Source organism: Protopterus annectens, chromosome 13.part0 (assembly GCF_019279795.1).
Source record: "Protopterus annectens isolate FY-2018-M chromosome 13.part0, PAN1.0, whole genome shotgun sequence".
NCBI classification, from domain to species: Eukaryota; Metazoa; Chordata; order Ceratodontiformes; family Protopteridae; genus Protopterus; species Protopterus annectens.
Genome location: NC_056747.1, coordinates 132,984,748 through 133,012,291, shown reverse-complemented (window position 1 = coordinate 133,012,291; position 27,544 = coordinate 132,984,748). Strand labels below are relative to the sequence as shown.

The 27,544-nt window shown below is 44.6% G+C and overlaps 1 protein-coding gene across 2 annotated transcripts in view; it reads left to right on the top strand.

Moving 5' to 3' along the window:
• Positions 1 to 27,544, top strand: part of LOC122817656 (scaffold attachment factor B2-like) — a 1,188,489-nt gene that overhangs the window by 197,843 nt on the left and 963,102 nt on the right. For both annotated transcript variants that reach the window (XM_044090719.1, XM_044090720.1), the window contains exon 4: positions 22,164 to 22,217. In XM_044090719.1, coding sequence (XP_043946654.1) covers positions 22,164 to 22,217 — 54 coding nt within the window. The remainder of the gene's footprint in view (positions 1 to 22,163; positions 22,218 to 27,544) is intronic.

The window sequence follows — 27,544 nt, the reverse complement described above, 5'->3', positions numbered from 1 at the left end:
ACCTCATAACCTGACATCCATGACTGGCTCCAACAGATATAACAAAGACACTTGGTAGAGAAAAACCACTTTATAAAACGAAGCAAAGCTTTCGGGTAGAACCCTTCTTCAATACTAATACATACACAACAAAAATTCACAGTTTAAATACAGGTCAACAGTCACATGACCAGCAGCCCAATGAAATCATGTGACAACACAAAGTAAATTACAAGGTATACAATGTAATTCATGTTATAAAACATATAAAACATATTCTAAAAACATAAATATATAAGGGATATAAGAAATTCATTCAATATTCATATACATTTTTATCGCAGTCTAGTGTTATGTAATTTAGCTAATATTGGTTTAAGGCTAACCATGCTATTCAAACCTGGGGGTGAATCTGCAGCAAATCTCAAAATCCACTCGTACTCCTTAGTCTCTAGGTGGTTATTAATATCACCACCTCTTAATGTAGGATGTACAATGTCGATCACCCTAAACCTAAATTTATTCTCTTTACCAGAACTAGATGAATGCTTAAACAAAGCATTGTTATAACATCTCCTGATCTCCGATTTATGTTCAGTGATGCGTTCCTTTAGTTTACGGGTAGTCTTACCTACATAAAATGAAGGACATGAGACACATGTAGCCAAATAAACAACAAAAGACGTATTACAGGTAGCAGATACTTTAAACCTAAATGTTCTACCATTGGTAGGATGTACAAAAACGTCACTATCATTATAAATATCCACACAACATACACAATTAAAGCACTTGTAAGTACCATAATTCACTGAGATGGGTACGTGCATGGATCTACAAAAATCCTTATAACATAACAAGCTCTTTAGGGTCTTCATGTTTCTATACGCAAAGCATGGTTTATCACTTAAAATATCCTTCAGTTCATCCGAGGCCATAAGAATGGCCCAATTCTTAAATATAATGTGTTTAATAGAGCTTGTCCTTACATTAAAAGAAGTAACATACCTAATAGCTACCTTTTGGTTATTCCTTATATTATCAGTATTGCTCAAATTAACCATACCTTCTGAAAACGTTGGTTTCAGAAGAGGTCTTTCTATCTACCACTACGTTATGTTTTAAACTAGATAATAAATGTGCATCATATCGACTAGATATAAAATCATCTGTTCTCATCCAATTGCAAGGAGAATACAGTGTCATCAGTATTTAATCTGCTTGTTCTACTTAATTGAGACTTAACTATGCCTTTAAATGTGTGCGGTGCATGCATACTACCATAATGGGTATATCTACCAGAATAAACGTCTTTCCTATGCATACTAGTATGTATAAAGCCTTCATTCATCTGCAATTTGACATCTAAAAAGACTATAGTATTATCAGATGTTTCCATTTTAAATTTAAAAAAATTTGTAGTTGAATTCAAATTCAAAAAGTCATTTAATTCATCCAGTGTGCCACCCCATATCATAAAACAATCCTCCACGAAACGTTGGTAAAAGCATATTTTGTTAACAAGATGATTTCTATCATTATAGATGTAATTCTCCCATTGATAGAGAACCAAGTTAGCATAAGTATTGGCTAACAAGGTACCCATGGCTACCCCAGTAAGCTGAACAAGGAGTTATTAAATAAAAATACATTATTTTTCAATACTACATCCATAAGACAGCAGATGTTTTCAATATGTCTAATGTTTGGATTAGGTTGTGAAACTAAAAATTCTCTCAATAATTCAAGACCAATATTAGGAATAACAGTAAAAAGGGAGACAATATCTAATGTTACAAAATAATGCTTACACTTTTCTAGTGCATCTTTCGTGCTATTATGCCATAAACGTAACTTGCACAATAAATCAGAGGTATCCCGTAAAATAGTAACACAATGAGATAAATATGGTTGCAACTGCCTTTGTAGATATAACGAAATTGGTTCAGTTACCCAACCACCACCTGACACAATAGGTCTCATCGGTGGATTCCCATAGATTTGTGAATTTTAGGGATACCATACAAGTGTGGAATGACAGGGCCTGAAACAGTAAAATAATGGAACAAATCTAAACTGATATCACCATTCAACTGTAATTCGTAAATAACCATATTCACATAAGTGATGCATTTTTTAACATCTAGATTTGTAATGGTCTTAAATGCAGCACTATCTTCAAGCAATACAGATACTGCTGACAAATACTTACCTCGGTCCATTAAAACAACCACACCACCTTTGTCTGCTTGTTTGATAATATCATTACATAATTGCAGACGCTTTAAACTCATGGAAAGTCAAATTTAAAGTTATTTTCTTCATATTATTGGAATATAGAATTCTAATTTGAGATTCACATGTCATGAAATGCCTTCACGATAGGTGCACTAACAGGTGTGAAAGTACTGCGTCGTTTACACTGTTCTTAGACGATAGCAGAATTACCAAATAAGTCTCAAATTGACATTTCTAGAAAACTGTTTCAAATCTGTGAGTGCAGACACCACACCATCACTACTAGTAGGAATAAAATTAAGTCCTTTACACAGGAAAGAATAATGAGCGTCCTGTAAGTCAAACTTAGATAAATTCAGCGTACCGTTTATTATTTGCGGCTTACTTTGTTCAGCCCTAAAGGGCTCTCACTCTTTCTTTTGCTTGAATTTGCTACCTGCCCTATAGGCAGCCCTCTCGATTTTGGGGACCTTTCTATGATGGACTCAGGTTGGTCTAAATGAAAGCGCTTATGTGCAAAGTTAATGGTAAGTTGTTGAGACTTCTTACCAGTATTGTTTGAGGCATTGTCATTGCCATCTTGTTTCTGTTTTGCTTCAGACAGCATGCTGGCGCACGTTGCGAGAGGAGATGATGTCATCTGGACGGATTCATTCCCCAATGGCAGTGGAGGCGCCACTTCTGTAACCAGTTTTAACTGAGCTTTCATAGCTGGTGCTATCTCATGGAAATTATCCAGTGTATCTAGAGCTTCTCGTTGGAAAACTCTTTTTGGTTGACATAAGAGGTATTGTCTGTTTTCGGCCAAGAGAGAAGATATTACCTCTTTGAAAATCATTAATGTCACGCATTAACTTCCGTTTTTTGGTTGCTTCCATGCGATTATCAAACGCTTGCATTCTATCAAGCAGTTGTTGGTAGCTATCAGTCGTATTAGTAAAGACCGGCATTTCCACTATACTATTTTCTAAGGCAAAGATCTCTTTTCTATAGTCGTCCTCTATGGTGAGAAAAAAAATCATTCATCAGACACATGTAATCCAGACTCAGCTTAATGTTAAGCTGTTGCCATTTTTTTTAACAGTTCAGGATACATATTGCCATAAGAGGGCATTTTAAGGATTCTAAGTCCTCGTGGAACAATGCCTCTCTCTCTACATAAGCTAGGAAACTGAAGCGTTGCCATTGTAAATGCTTAAATGCACTCGCTTTCCTCTCAAGCAACTGTAAAGTCTTATTAAAATCAGCAATGCTCTCAGAAGCAGGTAGAATAGCATTCCCAGTAACAGGACTTACTGTTTCAATGAAGTGCAACAATGGATTAGTCTCAATATTGAGAGACCTGATAGAGTTCACAGTCGTTAGAATTGCCATATCAAAGCTAGCAAGGCTGCGAGATAGACCCTTATAGGACCCTTATGGCTCCAACAGATAACCAGAATTCTTGTGGAGCTGCTGGCAGACCTGGCACAGACTGGGTACATAGGCTGAGCCGGTAATGAAGGGTGGGGGAAAGGCAAAAAAAAAGTATTGGATTTTATATGGTGGGTAGTTACTAGATAAATCTTACAGTAGATCTTATGGAGTCTAGACCATATGTACCCCCCAAGTTAAGCGTTTTAGTGTTCACTGTTTAGAGTAGCATTCCATTCCTCCCTGTCCGTCTTTCCAACCTCCAAATTGGGCAATTTGATTTTTCTTGGTAAATATGATACATGTTCAGTGTGTATGTGGTGAATATGATGGATGGAAACGCAGTGAGGAAGTGGTGTTCACATTGGGTGACTAAGACATTCCTAAACGGTATAATCAGGAAGTCCTACAGAAAAGTTCTTGGTGCACTGTTGTGGTATTTCCACAAAACTGAAATATTTAATGTTTTGATATGTATGTTCCTTTTAAAAAAATAAAATATGTAAATGTGTGCTCATAAGTAAAGTTCTGTCCTACTTGTACTCGTTTCCCTTTTGTGTCTGTTTATTGATGCCATAGTAGAGTGGAGTGATGTCCTTCTGTTTCTATGTTGCAGTATTCTTTGAGGTATTTCTGGCATCAGGCCAGAATGTATGTCGGCTCCAGTACAAAAGCTTTGGCTTGACTGTTGCAGCTGCGTGGGACGTCAGACTTAGGGCCATAAACCAGGGGCCTTAAACGTGACGTCTGCATGCACAGAACTCAGAACTTTTCAGTTGCAGATGACTGCATCATGTGCTTCGCTCCTTCAATGCAAACGTCTAAGAAGCCAAGTACCCCATTAGGGTTTTTTCTTCTAATTTGCTAAAGCTTGTTTTTTTTTGCTGATTTCGGCTACGAGTTGCTACAACAGAGTAAATGCCAATGTGGGCACCAGATACCCCATAAAGACTTGCATGATCGCTGCGTTTTTTTGCTTAGGCCGGGAGCACTATCACTGCTCCTGCTCCATCTACCAATCCTTTGTACCCAAGACTCTGTGCAGCCGTCTGGCCGCTCTTAATCTTGGAGAACCAATGGCTTAAACGGTTAGCCCTTAGGATGGATCCCGCCTTGGAGGCCTCGACAGAATCGACTCATAAGAAGTCCGTTTCCCAGGCCCTCTCTCTCTCTCTGCCGCTCCTCTACCAGATGCCCAGCCAACGATTTAGGAGTTGAGGGACGCCCGGAGGATCCGTTTATCTCAGTGGCGACCTTCGTAGAAGCAGTTTCTCAGTTGACGGCTGGCACGTCCCTGGAGCCAGCCCAGACCCCGACTACTGCCGAGGTCAAGGGGGAAGCAGACTTGGCAGAGCCTCTAACTGGGATCCCTCCGGACGCTACTACCGTTAGACAGTCATCCAACTCCAGGCCAGAGTCTACACAAACGAAAAAGAAACCAAAAAACAAACTTACGACCTCTGTCAAAGAAGGCCTACCTGACTGGCAGTCCTTCACTTCTTCCTTGATGCAGGCCTTTATGGTCCTTGTGCCTTCAGCCTCATCCCCCACTACTCTACTACCACTTAGCCATAGACCTGCTTCTGCCTCTTCTGTCCCTCCTCTAGCCTCTCGGGATAGGGAAGAAGAGCAAGACCCCTATTACTCATCCTCTGAGGAATTCATTTCTTGCACATCCCAAATTGCTTCACCTAAAGAGTACTACTCCACAGATGAAGAATCTATTGAGGGAGAATCTCCTCCAGAGGATATTGCATTTGGCGAAACTATCACCAAAATGAAAGAATATTTCAAGTAGGACACCTCTCAAATGTTTGAAACTCAGAGGTGCTTTCTACTTTTACAGGTAGAATCCCCCTTACCTTCTGCTATCCCCCCCGTCATTCCTGCATACTTGCGGCCAGACTGCTTCAACAAGGGGCCTGATGACCAAAATTCCTAGTCAAACCTCCCCTGGCAGACCCAGCTGTGATTGCCACCTATCCTGATAAACAATCCAGACTCATTCAGTCTGCCTTGCTCTTACCCACTGACAAAGACAACAAGTCTGTGGATAGGATTAGTAAGAAGATCTATACTACCACTTTGGCTTTTAGATCCATCAACTATCAGACACACATGACCAAATATGCTTTGGACCTGGTTTCTCAAGCCTCTGCCTTGCTGACCAGTACTCCTGACTGTGTTGCAAAAGCTGATGTATCTTCTAAACTGTCGCTGGCTGCCCAAGTAGCCAGACACTGTATTAGATCCAGCTGTGATGCTGCAGAAGCTTCTGCTCAGAGCATCTGCCTCTGTTTTTCGAGAGATATTCCTGGCTTAGACTTTAATAACTTACCAGACGACTTTAAGTCTAAGATCTTGTATGCCCCCTGTACCCCAATTTTCTATTTGGAAAACAATCTGCAGATCTCTTCAAAAACCTGCAAGAAAAGAGCAAGGAGTTATAAGACAAACATTTGTTGATGTTCCCCATCCCCAGTTATTACAGGAACTATCCTGCCAAGGCCACTTTTGTCAGACATAGCCCATCCTCTGCTGGAATTGCCTCTTCAGACGTAGAGGTACCGGAAGACAAACCACTTCCATGCCAGCTGCCCCACAGCCGCCATCTCCTACACAGCCTTTTCAAGATAGAGGGGGCCCCAACAATGCGTGACTGCCTTGCCCCCTACCCCTCTCCTCCTGCCTCTCCCACTTCCTCCCTTTTTGGAAAACCATCACCACAGACAGATGGGTGTTGGCCATTATCCAAAAAGGATACTTCCTCTCCTGGAAAAAAAAAGCCACCTCCTGAGACGCATTTCCTTCCTCCCAGAAATCAGACATCTCTTCTGCAGATGGGCTACATTTTTTCTGGACTCTACTCATTTCCAGTTTACTGACTTGCCCTTTTATTTGTCCACTGTCCCCAGTGTGCTCACAAAATGCCTGGCTCCAGCCATTGCAGACCACAGGGAATTCAGATTTATCCCTACCTAGACAACATCCTGATCCTAGCAGACTGCGAAGAAACCTTTTTAGCCCATCTGCAATTCACCATTTCTCTCTCTCTCAAAATCTGGGGTTCACCCTCAACCTCCCAAAAGTCTTCCCTGACCCCAGAGCAAGAAGAGATAATTCTGGATTGCAGAATCAAAACAGACTTAATGAAAGCCTTTCTACCCTAAGACAAGGTCAGCTCCCTGATCTCCCATTTCAAAGCCCTGCTGCAGACCCAGGTGATAACTGCAAGGCAATTCCTAAGGATCCTGTGCCTAATGGCAGCCACCATCAATATGCTTCCATTAGCCAGAATGCATATGCAAAAGCGGCAGTGGTATCCAGAAAACATTTGGTCCCAACACTAGCATCCCCTGGAGCAATAAATCTCACTCCTACCCTGCCTAAAGGCGGAGGTCAGCTGCTGGATTCAACAAGTCCAGCTCATCCTGAACTTTCCCTTCCAACCCACTCTCCCAACCCAGGTTATGCATACATATGCATCAGACTCAGGATGGGGAGCCACTTTGGCATCCTACAGGGTTCAAGCAACATGGCACCCTTTGTTAAAGGCCAAACACATCAATGTGAGAGAAATGAAAGCAGTCCTGTGAAAATCTTCAGTCTCCTGCTACTATTAGGTGTTCTCCAAATAATTACAAGCAAACACCACCACAGTTGTGTGGTACCTCAACAAATAGGGAGGAACAAAAGTGTACCACCTGTGCAGACTAACCTTCCTGATATGGGATCTAGCCTCTCAGTACAGCTTGTCCCTGCAGGCATCCTACATCCACTCGCAGGACAACAAAAAGCAGACTTCCTCTCCACAGCACGAATGGATGCTGGACAAGGACCATCTTCTAGACATAGTACACCAGTGGGGCACTCCTCAGATAGACCTATTTGCCTTCCCCCCAGAACAGACTACTGCAGATCTTCTGCACCAAGACCTACTCCCCTCTAGCTTGTAGAGTAGGCGCTTTCAGCATTTCTTGGAAGGGGAAGTTTCTATATGCTTTCCCCCCTCTTCCCACCAATTCAGAAAGTCCTGCTGAAAATCAGGAGAGACAAACCAAAAATCTTGTTGGTGACTCCCTACTGGCCAAGGCAGCACTGATTCCCCCTACTTTACAGTCTAGCTAAGGGCAATCACCCCACATTACCCCACAAGGTGGCCCTTCTGACAACAAAAGGGGGGAACCCTCATCCACCCACACTTGCAGATGTTGTCACTGACACTGTGGGTGATAAAATTTTAATTCCCTTCGGTCACTGCTACTCAGAGGATGTGCTTTCAGTCTTGAGGGAGGCCAAGAAACCTACTACAAAAAAATCATACCTAGCTAAATGGGAAAGATTTTCAAAATGGTGTCTGGACAGTGGAGGGGACCCATGCATTGCAGCCCCCCCCCCCCCCCCCCAGTTCTTGCATGTGTGTGTCAACTAGTAAAAGGCAGACTTTCATACTCTCTAGTAAAAGTTCACCTTTCTGCAATCTTAGCCTGCTTACCACTAGACCCTCCCTTAGCAGCCAGGCTCAATGTTGAGCTTTTCTTAAAAGTGGTCTTGCACATAAATTCTCCAAGAAAGCCCATCCCACCACCCTGGGACCTTAACTTCATTCTGGAAAAAGCTAACCCAGCACCCATTCGAACCTGCTGGGACAGCTACTCTACAGATGTGTGCATGGAAAACTGTACTGCCCCCCTTGTACTACTTTACACAAGGACAGGTTAACACGAAGATGATTTTTGTGTTTCACTGTTGCAGTCATTACATTTGGGTTATCTGCCTGCAGGTAGCCCTCAGCCAGCCTGAATATCAAAGTCTTGGGTCCTGCATCGGATGCTGTCTCTTCTTTCATGACGTCAGGTAGTCTGCGGTATAAAGCATGCAGCCGATGCCATTACATCAGTCTTACTTGCCGTGCAGTGCCAGAAGCAGTTCGCAAGTGCTGGTTGGCAGACTCCTGAAATTTTCATTTTCGAGTTTCAGAATCGAAGTCTTCAAAAAAGCTAAGTACCCAGTTGAGGACTTTTTTTTTTTTTTTTTTTTTTTTTCCCTTGCTCTAAACCGATGTCAGTAAAAGTTAACAATTATATTACCTGTGGAAAGCAAATACCTCAAAGATTTTCATTTGTACTGCATTCCTTGTTTAGGCTCAGACCACGCCATCCCTTGCGGTCAGTTTTGTGCCTTTTTCAATCCTCAAAGTATTAGTCAGTCCATTGTTTGCAGCAAACTATTGCGGTACTCTGTTTAATTATCCAGAAATGGCTTCAGTAAGCAATCCGACTACAGACATCCCGAAAAAACGTAAAGATAGACAGAGACCGCATAGGTTTAAAGCTGCAGACGATGCTTCCGTTAAGCTAGTCGCCAGTTCGCCAGTATTCAGTGAGGTGCTTTCACAGCCCCTGATACCTGCTACTTCAGATTTGCAGGCCTCTACTGAGACCCATTCGGAGTCCAGTATGCCGCAAGATGCTTCTTCGACCATGGAACCTGCGGGGTGTCTCTGCCTTGGATGGGTCCGGAGCCTCGGTGTAGGCACAGACTTCTGAGGGTGTATTCAGGCTTACTGACTTGCATTTCAAACAAGACACCATCTTCTTCTTAAAGGCCTAGAACTCGACCCACACCTAGAAAACTGATGACCAAACCACATGGTCAGGCCCATATGCTTAAACAAATAATAAGAATGGCTGAAGACCTTATTGCTTTAAGTAGGGGGAGCCAGCCTTCCCCCTCGGAGACCTAGAACTGATTTTTCCTTCTGATTTCTTCTGATCAGGATTCTGAAATTTCTGTTTTCTTCAGATTACCAGGATTTACCCTTATCTACCTATGAGGATTCTGATTGAGACGACTGCATTCCCTCTGCTTCTCCTCCAGAAGATTTCTCTCTTGATGAAACCTTGCACACTCTTAGGGAGCATTTCCTCTGGGAAAGCCAGGAATATTCTGACTTCAAAAAGAGGCTTGGGGAATTCTTACTCCTACCTCAGCACAGGCCCTTAGCTGTCCATCCTGGGCATTGTTAATGATGCCGTCTTGGAATCTAGCCTGGCCCAGACACTTTAATACCAGTCAGGTTTCCTAGGAGCCGGGGGTAGAATACCAGACTCAAGTTCCTCTTCAAGAATCTTACTGCGGACCCAGAGACCATTTCCCAGGGACCTAAAGGCATTAAGGCTACTACTGCCAAAAAATCCTACTGCCTCTGATAGAGATTCTAGGGCCTTGGACATATGGGGTAAGAAGGTATGCACTTTTTTGCTACTTTGGCCATTAGGGCCTTAAACTGCCAGTTTCATATGCTAAAGTATCAGCAGCATATTGTGGGACTACTTAAACAGAAAATGTTTATTCCTGACTCTGCTGAAAATAAAGAATTACAGGATTTAATGCATTCTGCTGAATGACTTGGAAAACATACTTTGTAAAAATACTTTGCAATGTGGTTTTTACACTTTAGAAGTATCTTGCAGGACTGCTGTCACTGGGTCTGTTCTTAGAAGGCATGCTTGGCTTAAGGAGCAGAATTTGCCAGATTATGTTAAAGCTAAATTACTGGATGCTCCCTTAAACCAAAACTGCCTGTTTGGCAGCAAAGCAAAAGTCCTTAAGATGGAGAAAAAAGCTAAATCTATGCAAACTGTTAAAGATTTCTTGCAAGTACAGCCTCACAGATTTAGTAGGCATTGGCCTTCTAAGAATTGGTCCTTTCCTGTCTCTCTACCAGGCCTTCAGTCCAAACCCAGGAACAGACCACTTGGGCTACAGTCTCAAGGTTCTCACAGGCCTAAGCAGTGGGGGGCACCCACTTCCAAAGCTGAAAGTAGTAATACAACCCACTATGGAAAACTGTCACAATGACTTCACCTTAAACCTTCCAAGCCCTGCTCAACTGCCTGCTCCCGTAGGGGGAAAGATCGTCCTGCATGCAAAAAACTGGGAACTCCTTACCTTGGACAAATGGGTTTTAAATGCAGTTTCCCAAGGATACTGATTCCACTTCCACTCCTTACCAACCCCAAACGTTTGGCCAGACCTGCCCCCAAATCAGTGCGCAGAGACTCAACAGCAGGTTCTCTCTCCTAAGTATCAGGGCTATTCAACCTGTCCCAGCAGAAGGGGACAAGTGTTTTACTCGAGACTTTTCCTGGTACCTAGAAAAGACCGCTCCTGGCGTCCTATCCTGGACCTCTCTATTCTAAACACCTTTTTGGTAATCCTAAAATTCAAAATACTAACACTTCATCAGCTGCTTCCTATGCTAGGCAAAGATGCCTGGTTGGCAACCTTAGACTTAAAGGAAGCTTACCTGCACATTCTAATAAGGGAACCTTGCAGGAAATACCTACTTTTCAGAGCAGGCTACATGCACCATCAGTTCTCTGCACTTCCCTTTGTGAATACCCTGGGCACAGTAGATAAAACAAAGTGCCTAGCTCCAGTCATTGCATTTTGCAGGCAAAGAAATAGTCAAATATACCCATACCTGGACAGTTGTCTAATTCAGGCAGAAAGCCGGGACATGCTACAAAATCTGACATTTGTAAAGAAACTTCTAACCTCACTGGGGTGCACCATAAATGAAAAGAAACCTCACCTAGTACCCTGCCAACAAATTGTATTCCTGGGAGCAAGCTTGAACACAGCTTCCCAGATGGCCTACCTCACACCAGAGAAACAAGTTAATTTGACAGCCTACTTCAACCTACTGGTCACAAAGTCCCAGCTGTCTGCAAGGAAAATTACTGCAAGTCCTGGGGTTCATGGCCTCTTGCATCCTACTAATTCCATATGCAAGACTGCATATGAGGAAACTACTATGGTATCTAAAAAGCCTATGGTGTCAACATTTTCAGGACCTGGAATCAATGATTCTTATCATTGCTTGTGTAAAGAGAGTTCCTTTGGTGAGCAGAGGCCTGCTACCACAACACGGGACTGCCATTCACTCTACCCCCTGCCACCCAAACCCTAACAGATGCATCAGACTATGCATGGAGGGCTCACTTTGTAGGTAAGTGCATTCAGGGCAAATGGAACCAGAGTCAAATGCACATGCATATCAGTCAAAAAGAAATGTTAGCTGTACAGAATTCTCTGACAGCCTTCAAGGACCACATTCTTCCAGGACAATTATTGGTAAAGAATGTGGTACATAAACAAGCAGGGGTTAACCCACTTGTACCCTCTCTGCAGACTAGCCATGGCTCTGTGGAACACAGCCTTTGAGCTACCAAGTGCACCTACAAGGTCAATTCCTGCCAGGCAAGCTAAATTCACTGGCTGGCCTAAGCAGAAATCTCATGGACCCACACGAGTGGAAACTGAAGCCAAAGATATTCAACATTTTGAGAAACAAATGGAGGAGCCCAGAGATAAACCTGTTTGTCTCCCCTCAGAACTACCAATTGGACAAATTCTGCATAAGGACACCCCGCAGACAAGCTGGGAAAGTGGATGCCCTGTCCTTCACTTGGGAAAGCCTCTCAGTTTATGCCTTTCCCCCTCTGCCTCTCCTCTTGAAAGTTCTGCTAAAGATCAAGTAGGATAAACCAAGGACAATACTTATTGCACCTGACTGTCCACGCCAGCACTGGTGGTACCCCGTCTTGTGCAGTATGTCACTGATGGAACTATAGCACCTGCATCACACCCCTTCCCTGCTGTCCCAGTAGGACGACCAGATTCTGCACCCCCAGCTTCAAACCCTGAACCTTGCAGCTTGGCTAATTACCTGAGCTCTCCAATACCATCCCTCAGTAAGCAAATGCTGGAAGTCATTCTGGAGGCCAGGAGGCCTAGTACTAGAAACTCCTAGGCTGAAAAGTGGAAAAGGTACAGTTCCTGAAGCCAGACTCTGGGGATGGCACAACAGTGCCAAACTTGCCACATATTATTCAGTATGTAAGAGATGCTCCACAAGGGCCTTTCCTTCTCATGTATTAAAATTCATGCCTCAGCCATTTCAGCACATTATAGTACTGAGCCACCCCTCTTCTCTCACCTCCTGCTGAAGCAATTTCTCAGAGGGGCCAAAATTTTAAGATCTCCCAGGAGAACCCCCTACTCCAGCCTGGGACCGTAACTTTGTATTGGAAACGCTCACTGTACCACCTTTTGAGCCAGCTGCAACTGCAAAGTTGAAATTCCTTTCTTGGAAAACAGCCTTCCTTTTAGCCATCACTTCAGCAAGAAGAGTGTCTGAATTACAGGCCCTCATGGCAGTGGAGCCCTTCATCATCTTCCATGCAGACAGGGTGTCCTTCAGGACCAGTTCTTCCTTTATGCCCAAGGAGGTATCCAGTGTGGCCCTTAATCAATCCATTCATTTGCCAACTTCCTTTTCTAATCCACAGAGCAAAGGAGAACGAATACTGCACTCTTTGGATGTGCACAGACAACTTAGATTTTATTTGGACTGGACGAAGACTCTCAGGATAACTGAACAGCCTTTGCTGCAGGGGCAGAGGGAAAGGCCATTTCAAAGCAAGCCATATCTAAGTGGATAGGCCATTGCATTCATTTCTGCTATAAGCACCATGGAAAACCTACCCCACAAGGATAAGATCACATTCCACCAGGGCTGCATCTGCTTCCAACAGCCTTTCTCAGAGGTGTTTCTACCAGGGATATCCTAGAAGCTGCTACCTGGAGCTCTGTACGTACATTCACCAAGCATTGCCACTAGCCTATTTTTTCTAAATCCAGAGCTGGTTTTGCCACTGCAGTCTTGCAGTGCTGAATAGCGGTCCTAATGCTCTCTAACTGCCTCCCCCCTTCCTTAGCTTTGGAAATCTACCCAAATGTAATGACTGCAACAGTGAAACACAAAGGACATAATACAGTTGTGTACACTTACCATAAATTGTAGATGTTAGAGTGTATTCACTGTTGCCTTCCTGGTTACCCTCCCTCCTAGCCCCCTGACTTCTATTGGCTATACCTTTCTTCTTGTTTATTGTATTTAAGCTTTCTGGTATATTTGCTTTTTTTGGAGGTGTAACCTTGTATATAATTGCTTCCCTACGTACATTCACCAAGCATTGCCACTAGCCTATTTTTTCTAAATCCAGAGCTGGTTTTGCCACTGCAGTCTTGCAGTGCTGAATAGCGGTCCTAATGCTCTCTAACTGCCTCCCCCCTTCCTTAGCTTTGGAAATCTACCCAAATGTAATGACTGCAACAGTGAAACACAAAGGACATAATACAGTTGTGTACACTTACCATAAATTGTAGATGTTAGAGTGTATTCACTGTTGCCTTCCTGGTTACCCTCCCTCCTAGCCCCCTGACTTCTATTGGCTATACCTTTCTTCTTGTTTATTGTATTTAAGCTTTCTGGTATATTTGCTTTTTTTGGAGGTGTAACCTTGTATATAATTGCTTCCCATTATGGGGGCACCTGACATCTGGGTCAAGAAAAACTGATGTAATGCTGTCGGCTCCATGGTTTATAGTCCTAACTACCTGACGTCCTGGAAGAAACGACAGCGTCCGACGCAGGACCCAAGACTTTGATAATCAGGTCGGCTGAGGGCTACCTGCAGGCAAATAATCCAAATGTAATGACTGCAACAGTGAATATACTCCAACTTTTACATTTATGGTAAGTGTACACAACTGTACTATGTCCTTCTCTTCCATATTGCAATATTCCTTCCCACCCACCAAAACCCCCCCTTATCTGTCTTTTACTTAGTCCAGCATACCCTTAGGCCCCTGGTATCCTATGCCTTTCCCTGGGGACCTATGAGACCGCATAAGTGCTCAAAGGCCCTATGCCTGACATCTCCTTCTGCTGGGCTTTCAAGTTCTGAAGTCTGTGCATGCAGACATCACATTTAAGGCCCCTGGTTTATGGCCCTGTGTGTGACATCCCATGCAGCTGCAACAGCTAAGCTGAAACTTTTGTATAGGAGCCAACATACGGGTAGCCGGAGGAGGGAAATATCACAACAAGAATACTGCAACATCGAAGAGTACATGTATGGTTATGGTAAGATTCTGCACGATTCTTTTTAAACTGTAAAATGTCAGCTTTTGTGTTTTATTGTCGTGGACTTAATTGACACAGCCAGTTTAGAGACCAGATGGGCAGAGATTAAGTGGAGTTCTCTTATTCCTTGGTACATTTCATGATCTGTGAGAAATATTAAGTATCGGAGCCCCGGGAAGTCCTACCATGCAGAATGGAAGTGATTTCCCCCTCTGGTGCCTACACAACAACCAGGACCCAAATGCAGTCTGAAGGTCACTGGTCCTGAATTACTACTAAGACCTCTACAAAACAGAACTCTGTTGTATGCATCTTTAAAGGTTCATGCTTAGTCTTTCAGCCTTTCTGCCATGGATCCTCATCTGTTTTCTCTGATGGTGAATCTATTCTAAAAGGCTTGTTGGGCTACTTGGGTTGGACATTACCCCACCACAGGGCCTTCAGCTTTGTTTTGGAAAAGCTGTCTCTGGCCCTCTTCTTAACACAGCTGTTTAAGCCTTCATATTCTTCTAAAAGATGATTATATTCTGGTCTGTGATATTTGCTAGGAGGATCTCAGAACTGCAAGCCCTGATATGCATGGGGTCATTTCTAATTTTCACAAGGATAGAGTGTGATTTTGCACTAACCCTTCACTCATGCTAAAAGTAGTAAACGGGCTTGTCTTTGAACAAAGTCATAGAACTTATTGGGGAGGAAACTCTACATGCATTGTGTGTCTGTATTGGCACTTGAGATTCTGTTGTGCAAAAGTAAGAAGTACAGTTAAAGATACAATTACAACAAACATATTTTTAAGTGCAGGCACAAATAAATGCAATTTCAGTGTAAAACGAGCGTTCTGAGAAGCAATAAGTGCCAGAAAACGAGCGTTTAAGCAGCAACAGCAGTAAGCAACAAGAAAACCCAAAATATGGTACTTAAACACTCCAAAGTCTCTCCTTTAGTGTCTCTGGTGTTGTAGGTCTCTGCAGGACACCTGGGCAGGATCTGCTGAGCTTATACAAATACAAAAACTGTGCAAATGCGGAAAGATTTAAGAGATGGAAATTAGCTCAAAATGGCCAATAAAACTAAAGTTTCTGGGCAGAAACCACTCCTCCTAGGGCAGATAGGCTGTTCAGAGCTTCCCACTCACTGGTGAAGAAAGATACTTCCTTTTTGCCCAGTTAAGGTATGGCCAAACACAGAAGCTTAAACACAGTCCAGGTATCGGCAGGTATCTGAAACTGGACTTTGCTAGCTTAGAAAGGTGGGAAAATAGCAATATTTATTTGTTTCTGTTTCAAGACAACAGTAGAAACAAATGCAAAAACACTTAAAGTGCAGTAATGGCTGTCGCACTCGAGTGGGGAAGCCAGTAACAGTTGGATACAATTGGCAACAAACGAAGTTTAAAGTACAGGCAGAAATAAATGCAATGTCAGTGTAAAATGAGCGTTCTGAGAAGCAATAAACGACAGAAAATGAGCATTTAGGCGGAGATAGCAGTAAGTAGCAAGAAAAAAAAAATGGTACTTAAACTCTCCAAATTATCTCCTTTTGTCTCTCTGGCATTGTAGGTCTTTGCAGGACACCTTGGCAGGATCTGCTGAGCTTGCACAAACACCAAGCAAATGGCTTCCCACTCAAGTGCAACATTTTGCATTTGTTTCTACTCTTTTCTTGGGGGAGACCTTACTATTTTCCCCGCCTTACCAAGATAAAAAAAGTCCAGTTTCAGATACCTGCTGCTACCTGGACTGTGTTTAAGCTTTTGTGTTTGGTCATACATTACTTGGGCAAAAAGGAAGTTTTTGCTCACCAGTGAGAGTGGGGAGCTCTGAACAGCCTACCTGCCCTTGGAGGATTGGTTTCTGCCCAGAAACTGTAGTTTTGTTGGCTATTTTGGGCTAAGTTGTATCTCTTGTATCTTTCTGTTATAAAAACCTCATTTATGCGGTTTTGTGTGCCGGGCAGCGCCAGTTAGCTAGGGTTAAACTATTCCCGACTCCACGAAGTCTACTCTTCAGTTTTTCTCTTGGAACTAGACAAACCTTCAACTTTAGCACTCAAACCATTTATTTTACAGCCCAGCACTTGCTTAAAACTCATAACCAGCACTAAATACCCCGAGCACTAGCTCCCCTTATACTGTCCAGAAGGACAAGGCTCTCCCACGAGTCAGTCAGCAGAACAACTCGCTCTACCTAATTCAGGCATGTCCAAAGGGCAGTTTCCGGTGTACTCCAGTCCAACTGGTGAATCTGGGCATTTTGAGGCAATGTTACAACTACCTCATGTACACAGACAACCCTCTCCTCCTGCCACCAAACACTAATATATGCGAGAGATGCAATTATATAGCCAGACTGGAGGCAAAGCTCTCAACCCCAGACTGTAACTGACTGTCAAGAGGAGAAGGGGTAATACTTGCAACACACCACCAGTCTCACATAGACCTAATGAACACAGGTAAATAACACGCATAAATACACGAAAACATACTCTGAGGCTCTAAATAAAAATCTGCAAAGGCAACAGACACCTCTAAAGCAGACATCTAAGCAACTTCCACAACCCATCACCAACCATGAAACATGTACTTCACGCAATCACAGCCCTTAAGGCAAAAAAACATACCCAACACCCTAGTGATAGGCGACTCTCTAGTCCGGCACCCTGATGTCCCACTAACTAGGCTGGACAAGGAGAAGGTTACAGTTAAAGGCGCTAGGATCCGCCACATAACACAAGCACTATGTTCACTCCAGAACAAGTATAAATACGACTGTCATTGTACATGTCAGTGTGAATGACCCGAGACGTACCTAACTGAACTACATGAAACAAGACATGGAAAAGCTCTCTGATCACGTGGCCTAGCAGGTATGACCCTGAGTAGCATCCTGCCCTCACCAAGAATGATGCCACAGTATAAAGAAAAAATGATCAACTTCAACAATTGGCCAAGTTTCTGGTGTCATTCAAAGGGGAATCCAGTATCTGTCTGCCTGGGATGACATGTTCGACAAGCCACATTGCTTCGCAAGAGATGGCTTGCACCTGTCACCCTTAGGCTTTTGAATACTGCCAAAGGCTCTTAACACCCCCATAGTGCCTTTTTTAGGCAAGGCTCAAAAGACAAACCCACCACCGTAAATAGCACAAGTAACCAAAAACTGAGGGTAATGCCACTCAATGCCAGAAGTCTAAACCTCAAAATGCACGCACTCGAGGCACTCCTCCGTATGGAGAACATCAAAATCTGTGCAGTAACAGAAACCTGGTTTAAGGTTCCAGAGAGCACCCCAGCACTACCAGGCCATAACTCGTACCATACCTTTCAGCCACAGAACCTGGACCATAACACAAAAGGTAGGGGTGTATCCATATAAGTCAAGGATACTCACACCTCCATGTTGGTGGCACAGCATGATGCATCAGAGATCATCCAAGTGCAACTAACAGGCAAAACTGCAATCCAAATGGTAGCTTGCTACAGATCACCCACCATGACCCAGGATTCCCATTCTGCATTTCTGGAGACGCTGGGAAATATGAAGATCCTACCAAACACCCTAATACTGGGTGATTTCAACTACCCAAACATTAACTGGGAGAACTACTAGAGTACTAACTCCCTTGCCCAGCGCTTCCTAGAATTTATAAACCCGAATGCCCTGGATCAACTAGTCAACACCCCTACCAGAGGGAACAACATATTGGACCTGGTCATCACCAACATGGGCGATAGGTGTTCTACCCCTCTCTGGTTAGATCAGACCATAGACTAATCACTCTGGATATTCACATTCCAGCCCCAACCCCAATCAAGCAAACCACAGTGAAAATATTTTCAAAAGCAAACTTCATGTTGCTTAAGACTGAGGTGGAAAGGTTCACATCCCCCACGCCAATGGACAATGCTGTCTAAGCTGCTGAAACCTATACAAAGGCACTCAGCACGATCCATGCATTCCTGCAGATGATCACAATCTCAAGTAAAACCAAGACTCACTCCTCCAAGAAAAGGCGACCAGTCTGGTGGACCCCTGCCATAAACAGGCTCTACAATGGAAGGAGGAAACTAGTACAGATGAGAGCAAAATCCCTAGAAGGAAAGACATCTGTGATCAGTATCAGCAAGAAACTACAATCCCTTATTAAATCATCCAAAGCTAGCTTTGAAAAAAAAATTGCCAAGGACTCCAAAGATAACCACAAAGCGTTCTTTAGCTATGTCAAGGAACCTAAGTGGAAACTCTCAGACCTGCTCTGAGTTGGTGCAGAATGGCACAAAGTATACTGAACCGACTGATATTGCCAACATTTGGCGGACAGGTTCTGTGCAAACTTCACCCCTTCTCGCCCCCTAAAGGTCCCATAACCATACCAGAAGAATGTAAGGCCCTGGCAATTACCGACGCACAGGTTAAAACAGCCCTGTCCAAAGCCAAAAGTACAGCCTCAATGGGATTGGATGGTGTCCCAGGCTGTGTCTTGCAAGAGCTCCAAAGTGAACTAACCCCTCACCTAAACACACTGTTCAAACTCAGCCTCTCTACAGGCTACGTACGTACCCAAAGAGTGGCGCACAAACAGTTATCCCGCTCCACAAAGGTGGCGCCGCAACGGACCCAGGGAACTATCGCTCTAGAAGCCTGACTAGCCTGGTCTGCAAGGCTATAGAGCACATCATCATGGAACTTAACAGAGACATTGGGAACCTCCAAACTTTGGACACCACACAGTTTGGCTATAAGGGCAGGTTATGCCTCCTAAACCTGGTGGACTTCTTTGAGACCGTTACCAAGGCACTAGATGAGGGTAAGGAGGTCCACACAGCCTACCTAGACCTCGCAAAGGCTTTCAACACCATTCCCTTTCTGGTATTATAGGCAGTCGTCGCCAACCTGAACATTAACCCCTACGTCACAAGATGGGTTGCAAATTGGCTCACGGACAGAACCCACACAGTGAGAGTTGCAGACTCTAGGTCCAACTCTAAACCGGTTACAACTGGTGTCCCCCAGGGCTCAGTCCTAGGACCCCTCCTGTTCGGTATATACGTCTCAGAGGTACAGGCAAGCACAGGAAGACTTTGGCTGACCAAGTTTGCAGGTGTTTGCAAACTAGGGGCCATAATTGATTCTCCGGCTGATACAGGCACCCTCCAGAAGGGTCTCACTGAGACTGATACCTGGTGTTAAAATCATGGCCTCAAGCTGAATGCCAAAAAGTGCATAGTCATCCCCTTTGGGGGAAAAAGTACCCGCGAACTACCACATAGGTGGTAGTCCCCTAAATACAGAAAAAGTAATAAGGGACCTGGGGACCCAAGTAGATGGCAATCTTTCCTTTGATAATCACATTGCCAAGGTGGTTAAAAAATCCTTCTACGTGGCCCACCTAATCTCAAAAGGGTTCGCATCCAGAACAAGGGAGGTTATTGTGCCTCTCTACTCAATTATTTAGACCCATTTATAGGATACAACGCCCCATTTGGGATGTACCTTGCAAGACACCTGCAACAGCTGGAAAGACCACAGACATACCTCACCAAAAGGATTACTGGCCTCAAACAGATGACCTATGCCGCCCGACTAAAACTCCAGCTGTACTCTGTTGCATACCGCTTAATCAGAGGTGATCTCTGCTTGACGTACAAGGCCATATCCAACCCAGAATTGATGGATATGCTCCACCTAAAAAAAAAAACCTTACCACGATGATAAATAGGTTGTGCTGGAGGGATAGATTCCTGACCCAAAGACTCCCCATGCTTTGGAGCAAGATTCGAATATACATCAGGCAGAGCCCCTCACTAGCACTCCAAGAGAAACCTTGACTGGTGGATGGGGAACAGAAAATTTATCCTAGGGATCACTGCGGTGGCTCTGCTGGACAGAGGCGCAGGCAACTAATGGCTCTGCTGGTCAGAGGCACAGGGAACTAATCTAAGGGGGTGGCAAAAGCCAACACACACTGGCTAGGCTTATAAATGCCCTTGGGCAGGTAGTTGAGTACTTACCTATGAACCTATAAGTTATAATTTATAAAAGGAAGAGAAGGCAGCCCTAAGAAGCAGAGTAACATAGCAAGTTTGCTGGCTGACTAGTTCAGGTCAAGCTTCAGCTACCATTCATGTGAAGCAGAGTCCATTCCTAAACTTTTTTAGTGTAAACTTGACAAGTGGATGGGAAATCAGAAATGCGCTTCAGGTCTGGACCCTTGTCTGATAGTTTCGGCATTGCTGTCTGCCTCTAATATTAGCCTTCTCCCCTCAAAACCTTTAGAAACTTCTAAAAAAAAAAAAAACCCCTCCTAATGCCAATGGTAAATAGGGACAGAGTTGGGTTGGATTGCATGACTAGGCTTATAAAGACTCTGGTGGTAATTAGCCTAGTACATGTCTGTGAATCTATGCACAAACTTTAATTGCTTAAATACTGTGCGTTTTATACCGCATTTGAAAGCTAAGTGCTTGGGCATGTAAAAGCCCAATTGTCTAGGACCACAGCAGCCACTGTAGCATTTCTCATAAGGGTCTATACCTGGTTTGTTTTTCAAGGCAGCCGCTTGGTCTTTGGTCCACCTTTTCTTAAAGCATTACACCCTAGAAGCTGCATCCAGGTCAGGGACAGGACTTGCTTCTGCCGTGTTGCAGTACACACTAGGACCACCTACCTGACAGAGCTGTGGGATTCATCACATTAATCATGACTGACAATGGATGTAGTATGCTTTTGTGTTGGGGACCTATAATTGTAAATTTCAAGTATATTTACTGTTGCAGTCCAGGTTCCCACCATACCCTCTGTCTCATTTTGGATATTCTTGATGTTGTGGCGGGCATCTTTCATTAATTTATTCCCCACCATCCATACCATCTTGTTCCTTGAACTCACTAATTCCCCAGAGAGGAAGATTGACACTTGTTGGTTTGCCCTTTTAGTAAAAGGTATAACTTCTCGTTCTCTCTTTACAGCAGTGCATACTCTGGTACGCATTGCAAACTTTTTGACCACGCCAGGTTAAAGAAGCTGTTCAACTGCTGACATACTTGCTCTTAAATGGGAGAGAATTGTAAACCTCTGTGGAAGGTGTAGCTTTAGGTGTTCTCTTTTTATAAATGGATTGGGTTTTGCTGCAGGACTGTTTTTCTGTGTTTAAATCTGGACAAGAACTAATAGCCTGCCTTTTATGTGAAGCTGCTTTGGTAATGAGATGGAAAAGTGTTTTCGTGAGTGGCTTTGTATTGAGGACTTCACAGAAATATAAATATTGAACATTTGTAAAAATGCCTGTTGTACAGTTTTTAAGCAAAACTGCATGGTGTTAACTGGTAGTAGTAGTGTACATTTGGAGCAAGTTTTGTCCAAACCTAATTTCACTTGATTTTTTAATTGAAAAAATTGCACGTTTGCAAGAACAGTATATTGCTTTCTCTAATTATTTTTTGGGTAAACAAATGGTATAGTGTAGTTTTATTTGATGTCAGTGTGCATTAAGTTTATGGTACCATTTCTACTGATGTATGCATGTTTTACAGGATGAAACTGATGAAACTGACAATTCCATGTCGCAAGCGACTGAAAAAGTTAAAGTAAGACGATTTTGCAGTTATATTTTGTAGCAATTTATATAGTCAGTTTTCATTCTAAAATTGTCCATGATATTGTTTTGGTCTTTGCTGCTGGATTTAAAGCATGTCAGTCACTATATCTTTGGGCCTTTTTTAAAGGCTTCATAAGCTTTAAACCCTTACTCAAGCAAATTTAGTGATCTGAAGTTAATATTCTTCTATTCCTCACTGATGGTTCTGTTCCGAACCGAGTCGGCCAAATACCAAGCTAGCGTACACCAAACTCTCGAGCCACGCTACTACCCTCAGTGCCCTTCATCCCATACCTCCAATCTCGTTTGCCACGCAGCCATATAGCAGCGTTTTCACAGAGCTCTCCAGCTAGGTAGTTTTGAATTATTCAGACTTGTATTTCTTCCATAATTTCTCTTCTGGTGTCTTCTTATAGTCTAGCTCTACCCACAGGTATTCCTTTTCTTACCATTGTTGGTATTTTCTTGCTTTTTCTTTACTTTTTACCACCCTCGTGGTATCTCTTCATACCATTGCTGGCAGTCTGACCTTTTTCTCTTCCTTTTCTCTGTTTGAGCGAGTGTTAGTATGTCTGAGAAAAAGGGTACTTCTGGATTTAAACCTTGCACGTCGTGCAGTGGTAAATTACCTAACAGTGGCTTGCAGTTTAAATGCGTTTATTAATTTGGCATCTCGCACCTTTCTGCGACTCCACCATATGATATTTGTGTGTTTTAGTCAATGGACATTGAACGGCTCAACAAGTTGATTTTGAAAGGATTGCTTTCCTCTCCTTTCTCGGAGGCTATTTCTGCTGAGGTCTCAACCCCTCCAGGCAAGGATAAGAAGCACTCCCCCTCAGACCCTTCTTCACCGGCTGGTGATAGGGGCAAAAATAATCGATCTAAGACTGGTAGGTCTTCCTCAGAGCATCGACTCGCTGTCTCGGTGCCACCGATTTCGGCACATAGCGCAGTTTCTGCGAAGTCTGAATGGTCTGCCAGGTTCAGCACCGACTACTACTGAACCGCTGATTACTTCGGTTCCGACAGGCTGCTTCAGGACACTTCGGCACCGACTTTGCCTTTACAGGCTCAGACTACCTCTGATATAATTTTGACTACTACCCCGATTGTGACTTCGGCTGAGAGTTCCCTCTCAGTGCAGACTTTACCGTTTACACAATTCAAATCAGAATCGTCGGCTCCATTGAGTTCATTACCACAGACCAGGTATTCGTCTTCTGTGGACTTGCCGGGCAACCCTACAGTCTTTTTCTGGACCGGCCTGAATCCCCTTCTGGGATATCGATTGTCTGCCAGGAGCGTGTCCGAAATAGACATTGTTCGTCTTGTTGATCAGGTATTGACTGCAAGCGGAATCTCTAGACCCTGTTCTGCTCCGGGTGTTGGGATTTTTCCTCCTTCCTTCGTATTCTCCTGATGGGGATCTTTAGGTTCCAAGGCCCCCTTGCTCATTGTTTTCAACGGGACCCCTTCTTTCGGTGCCGACTACTTTTATGCCTGAAGCATCTAAGTCTTGGTGGGCTTCAGTTCCGACGACAGCTCACCTTACTCAACCCCTTGCTTTGGGGGTGGAATATTCCGTTCCGGCCCCGGCACTGACTGCTTTCTTGGTTCCCGTCTCGGATCCGAGAGTTATTTCCACACTGAACCATTCTCAAACGTCAGTCTTGGAGGTCAGCCATTAGGAGCTGGGTGTGACCTCTGTTCCGAATCAGTCCTCTTGGGTTCTGGGCTCCCATCCCTCTTCGGGTGGCCTGCCTTCCAGATTATGGAGAGGGCGCTGGCGGCTAGCAATCCTCCTCCTTCAGCTCTGCCTTTGGTTACCCCTCTTACTCTGCCATCGCCAGCCCTTTGCAGGGGACCACTAATCCAAAGCACCCCCCTTTCCGAGGCCTCTTCGGACATTCCCACCGAAGAGCCCCCTCTGAAGAGGGAGTGCAAAAGAAAACGCATGGACTCACCTGAAGAGTCCCTTACTGAGGTTACGGGTTACGATGATGGGGAGGGTTCCCCTAGGCGATGATGGGGAGGGTTCCCCTAGATCACCCCTGACTAAGTTTCCTTTGGGGACATCTTGGAGATTTCGAGTTAGCGGGGTGACTGGAAATCTTCCACCCCTTCCATCGAGGAATCCGTACTCTTACAAGCTTTCCGTTCCCGGCCCACTACCTCCTGGGTGACCCCTCTTGCAGATGAGTTGGTCAAATTCATCGTGCAGTGAGTGTGGAAGAGTCCAGATTCAGTAGAAGCTATTCCCAGGAGATCAGACTAAGTACTTTCTCCACCAGAGAATCAACCCCATTGGTCTAAAAGCTTGCTAGTAGACGCTGTGGTGGTGGCGGCCACAAAGAAAGACTTGGTAGAAGAGAGTCCGGCTGTTCATCTGCCCAACAGGGAATCCCAGGCTGTCAACAAGGCTAGGGAAGCGAGTCTTTGCTACAGCCACCTTTGCTATGTGTTCGCTGAATTTCTTGGCACACTTTGAGACTCCAGAGAGACCTTATTTCCGAACTTTCTGGTAGCCTTGCTGGTCAAGTGTCAGATGGAGCACGTGACAATGTGGCCTCCCAACTTGCCACCCTTGAAGCGATTTCGAATTCCTCCATGAGGTTGCTCTCCCATGCAACCGAAGGAGCAGCTAGAGCAGCAGGTGCTGCCGTGGTTGTCAGATGTCATGCCTGGATGCGTATTTCCGACCTACCAGATTTTTTTCAAGTCTTCCTTTTTGAATGCCCATATTGAGTCCTCTGCGCTCTTTGGTTCTAAGGTCAAGGATACTTTGGCCAGGTGCAAGCAGGACAGAAAGACCTTGTCTGCAGTGGGCCTGAGCTTCTTCAAACCTCAGCGTTCCTTCTCCAGGAATCAATGGAGTGGAAAGTTGTGGCACAAGAAGTCACTAGGTTTCTTTCGTGACTCATGTGGCGACGACTCCTCCAGAGGCAGAGGAGGGTCAGACGGTGGAAGATGACCCTATAGGGGCAGAGGGGGTTACCGGAATCAGGGCTCCAGAGATTATTGCTCTAGTAGGCCCTATCAGCGCTCCTGAAGCATTGCCCGATTGCTTTCCTCTGGAAGCAGTCGGGATGTGTTTCTCTCTGCACCAAGCAGCCTGGTCCTCCATTACCGACTATCTATGGGTGCTGAGAATGATCACCCAGAGGCGATCACATTCCCCTCAAATCTTTTCCAAGACCTAAATTTTCCCTTCCCGACGTTCCACCTAGTCAAAGGGAGGGAGGCAGCTTCTGAAATCAAGAGGCTTCTTCTAAAGCGTGTCATCCAAAAGGTCCCTCCAGATCAATGCGGATTAGGGTTTTACTCTAGACTCTTTTGGTGCCAAAAAAGATGGGGGAATGGAGGCCCATTCTGGATCTCAGTCATTTGAACGAGTCAGTTATACAGACCAAGTTCCGCATGGTCACTATTCAATCCATCCTTCCGTTCCTTCGGGAGGGTGTGTGGATGTGCTGTCTATATTTCCGGGATGCGTATTACCACATCAAAATGGACAAATGCTCCAGGAGGCTTTTGTGCTTCCGGCTGGGAGCCAATCATTTTCATTTCAGAGCCCTGCCTTTTAGTCTCTCGGCCCCCAGAGTGTTAACGAAATGTCTAGCAGTGGTGACAGCTCACTTGAGACTGCACGGATTCCTTATCTGGATGATTGGCTCCTCTCAGCCCCCACCGTATGTCTGCTGACCAGGGCCCTGTGCCACACTCTGTCTCTGGCGGAGTCTCTGGGTATTACTGTCAATTGGGAAAAAAAAATCAAACCTTCAGCCCTCACAACTGGAATTCATAGCGGCTATGTTCAACACTCTGCTCGGCCTAATATCTCTTCCTCATCACAGGCTCTTAAGACTGAGAACACAAGTGTAAGTGATACTCGACCGCAGGAAAGTGTCTGCAAGGAAAGTTTTGCAGGATCTGGGTTCCATGGTGGCAGCCATTCCCATTGTTCCGTTGGCCAGGCTTCATATGCGCCTGTTAGTGGCTTCTTCAAACTCAATGGATACACAATCAGCATCCCTTGAACGCACTAATCCTTATGACCGATCTTTGCAAACAGGATCTTCTCTGGTGGATGAGAATGGACGAAAGTCTTTGGTGTCGCCCCTTTCAACCTCTTCAGCCCAGCACCGCTGTGACTACGGATGCTTCCCTGATAGGGTGGGGGGGGGGGGCATTTTCAGGGAAAATCTGTTCAAGGCACATGGTCTCTTCTAAGTCGACTTACACATCAACATTCTAGAGCTCAGAGCTGTTACAAGCTCTCCACCCCCTTCTTCCTCTCGGACCGATTGCTGTCCAGTCCGACAACGTCTGTGGTCTGGTACATCAACAAGCAGGGAGGGACCAGATCTTGCCCCTTTTACAGCGAAGCCATGAGAATTTGGCAGTGGGCGATAGCTACCAACCGTTTCCTGATTGCTACACACATCCCGGGGAGTTCCAACGTGATTGCGGACAGGCTGAGCAGATGCATCCTGCTTCTTCACGAATGGTGTCTCAACCCGGAAGTGGCGAAGGAAATTTTCAGCCGCTGAGGCCTGCCTTGCTGTGATCTGTTTGCTTCCCCCTCCATTGCGAAGTGCAGCAGCTACTTTGCCCTCTCCTTCTCAGGGGGAGTCTCCGAGAGATGCTCTCACTCTTGATTGGCCCACGGGTCTCCCGTGCGCTTATCCTCCTATCCCCTTGATACCCTTGGTCTTAAGGAAAGCTACTCTGTTGAGAAGCAGAATGATTCTCATTGCTCCGTTCTGGCCTTGTCAGGTTTGGTTCCCCTTCCTTCAGCCACACCTGCTCCGACCTTCGTGGATTCTAGACTTCCAATAGGTTCTCATTTCTCACTCCCAAGGGTTGTAGTCTCCAAATCTGGCCACTCTCAAACTGACAGCTTGGTTGCTCCACTTCTGTTAGTAGCCAGGCATGAGTCACTTTCTTCTCTGGTGTGGAATGTTATTTTGGCCTCTCACAAACCTTCTACCAAAAAACGTTATAAAAACAAGTGGAAATGTTTTTCTAGCTACTGTTCTTCAATACCTGACTGAGCCTTTCCTTAATGGGGCTTTTGCATCCACGATTCGGGTGCATCTAGCTGCCATCTCCAATTTCCATGATGGTTCAGACAGAATTCCTATTTCTTCCCGTCTGTGTAAGACTTTCTTGAAGGGGATTTTTCCTTCTAGACCTCCCATTAGGCAACCTATGTAATCTGTCTAGGGTGCTTCAAACTTTGACTCCACCTCCCTTCGAGCCGGCTGCAAACTGTGATGTGAAGTTTGTCCTGGAAGACGTTGTTTCTGGTGG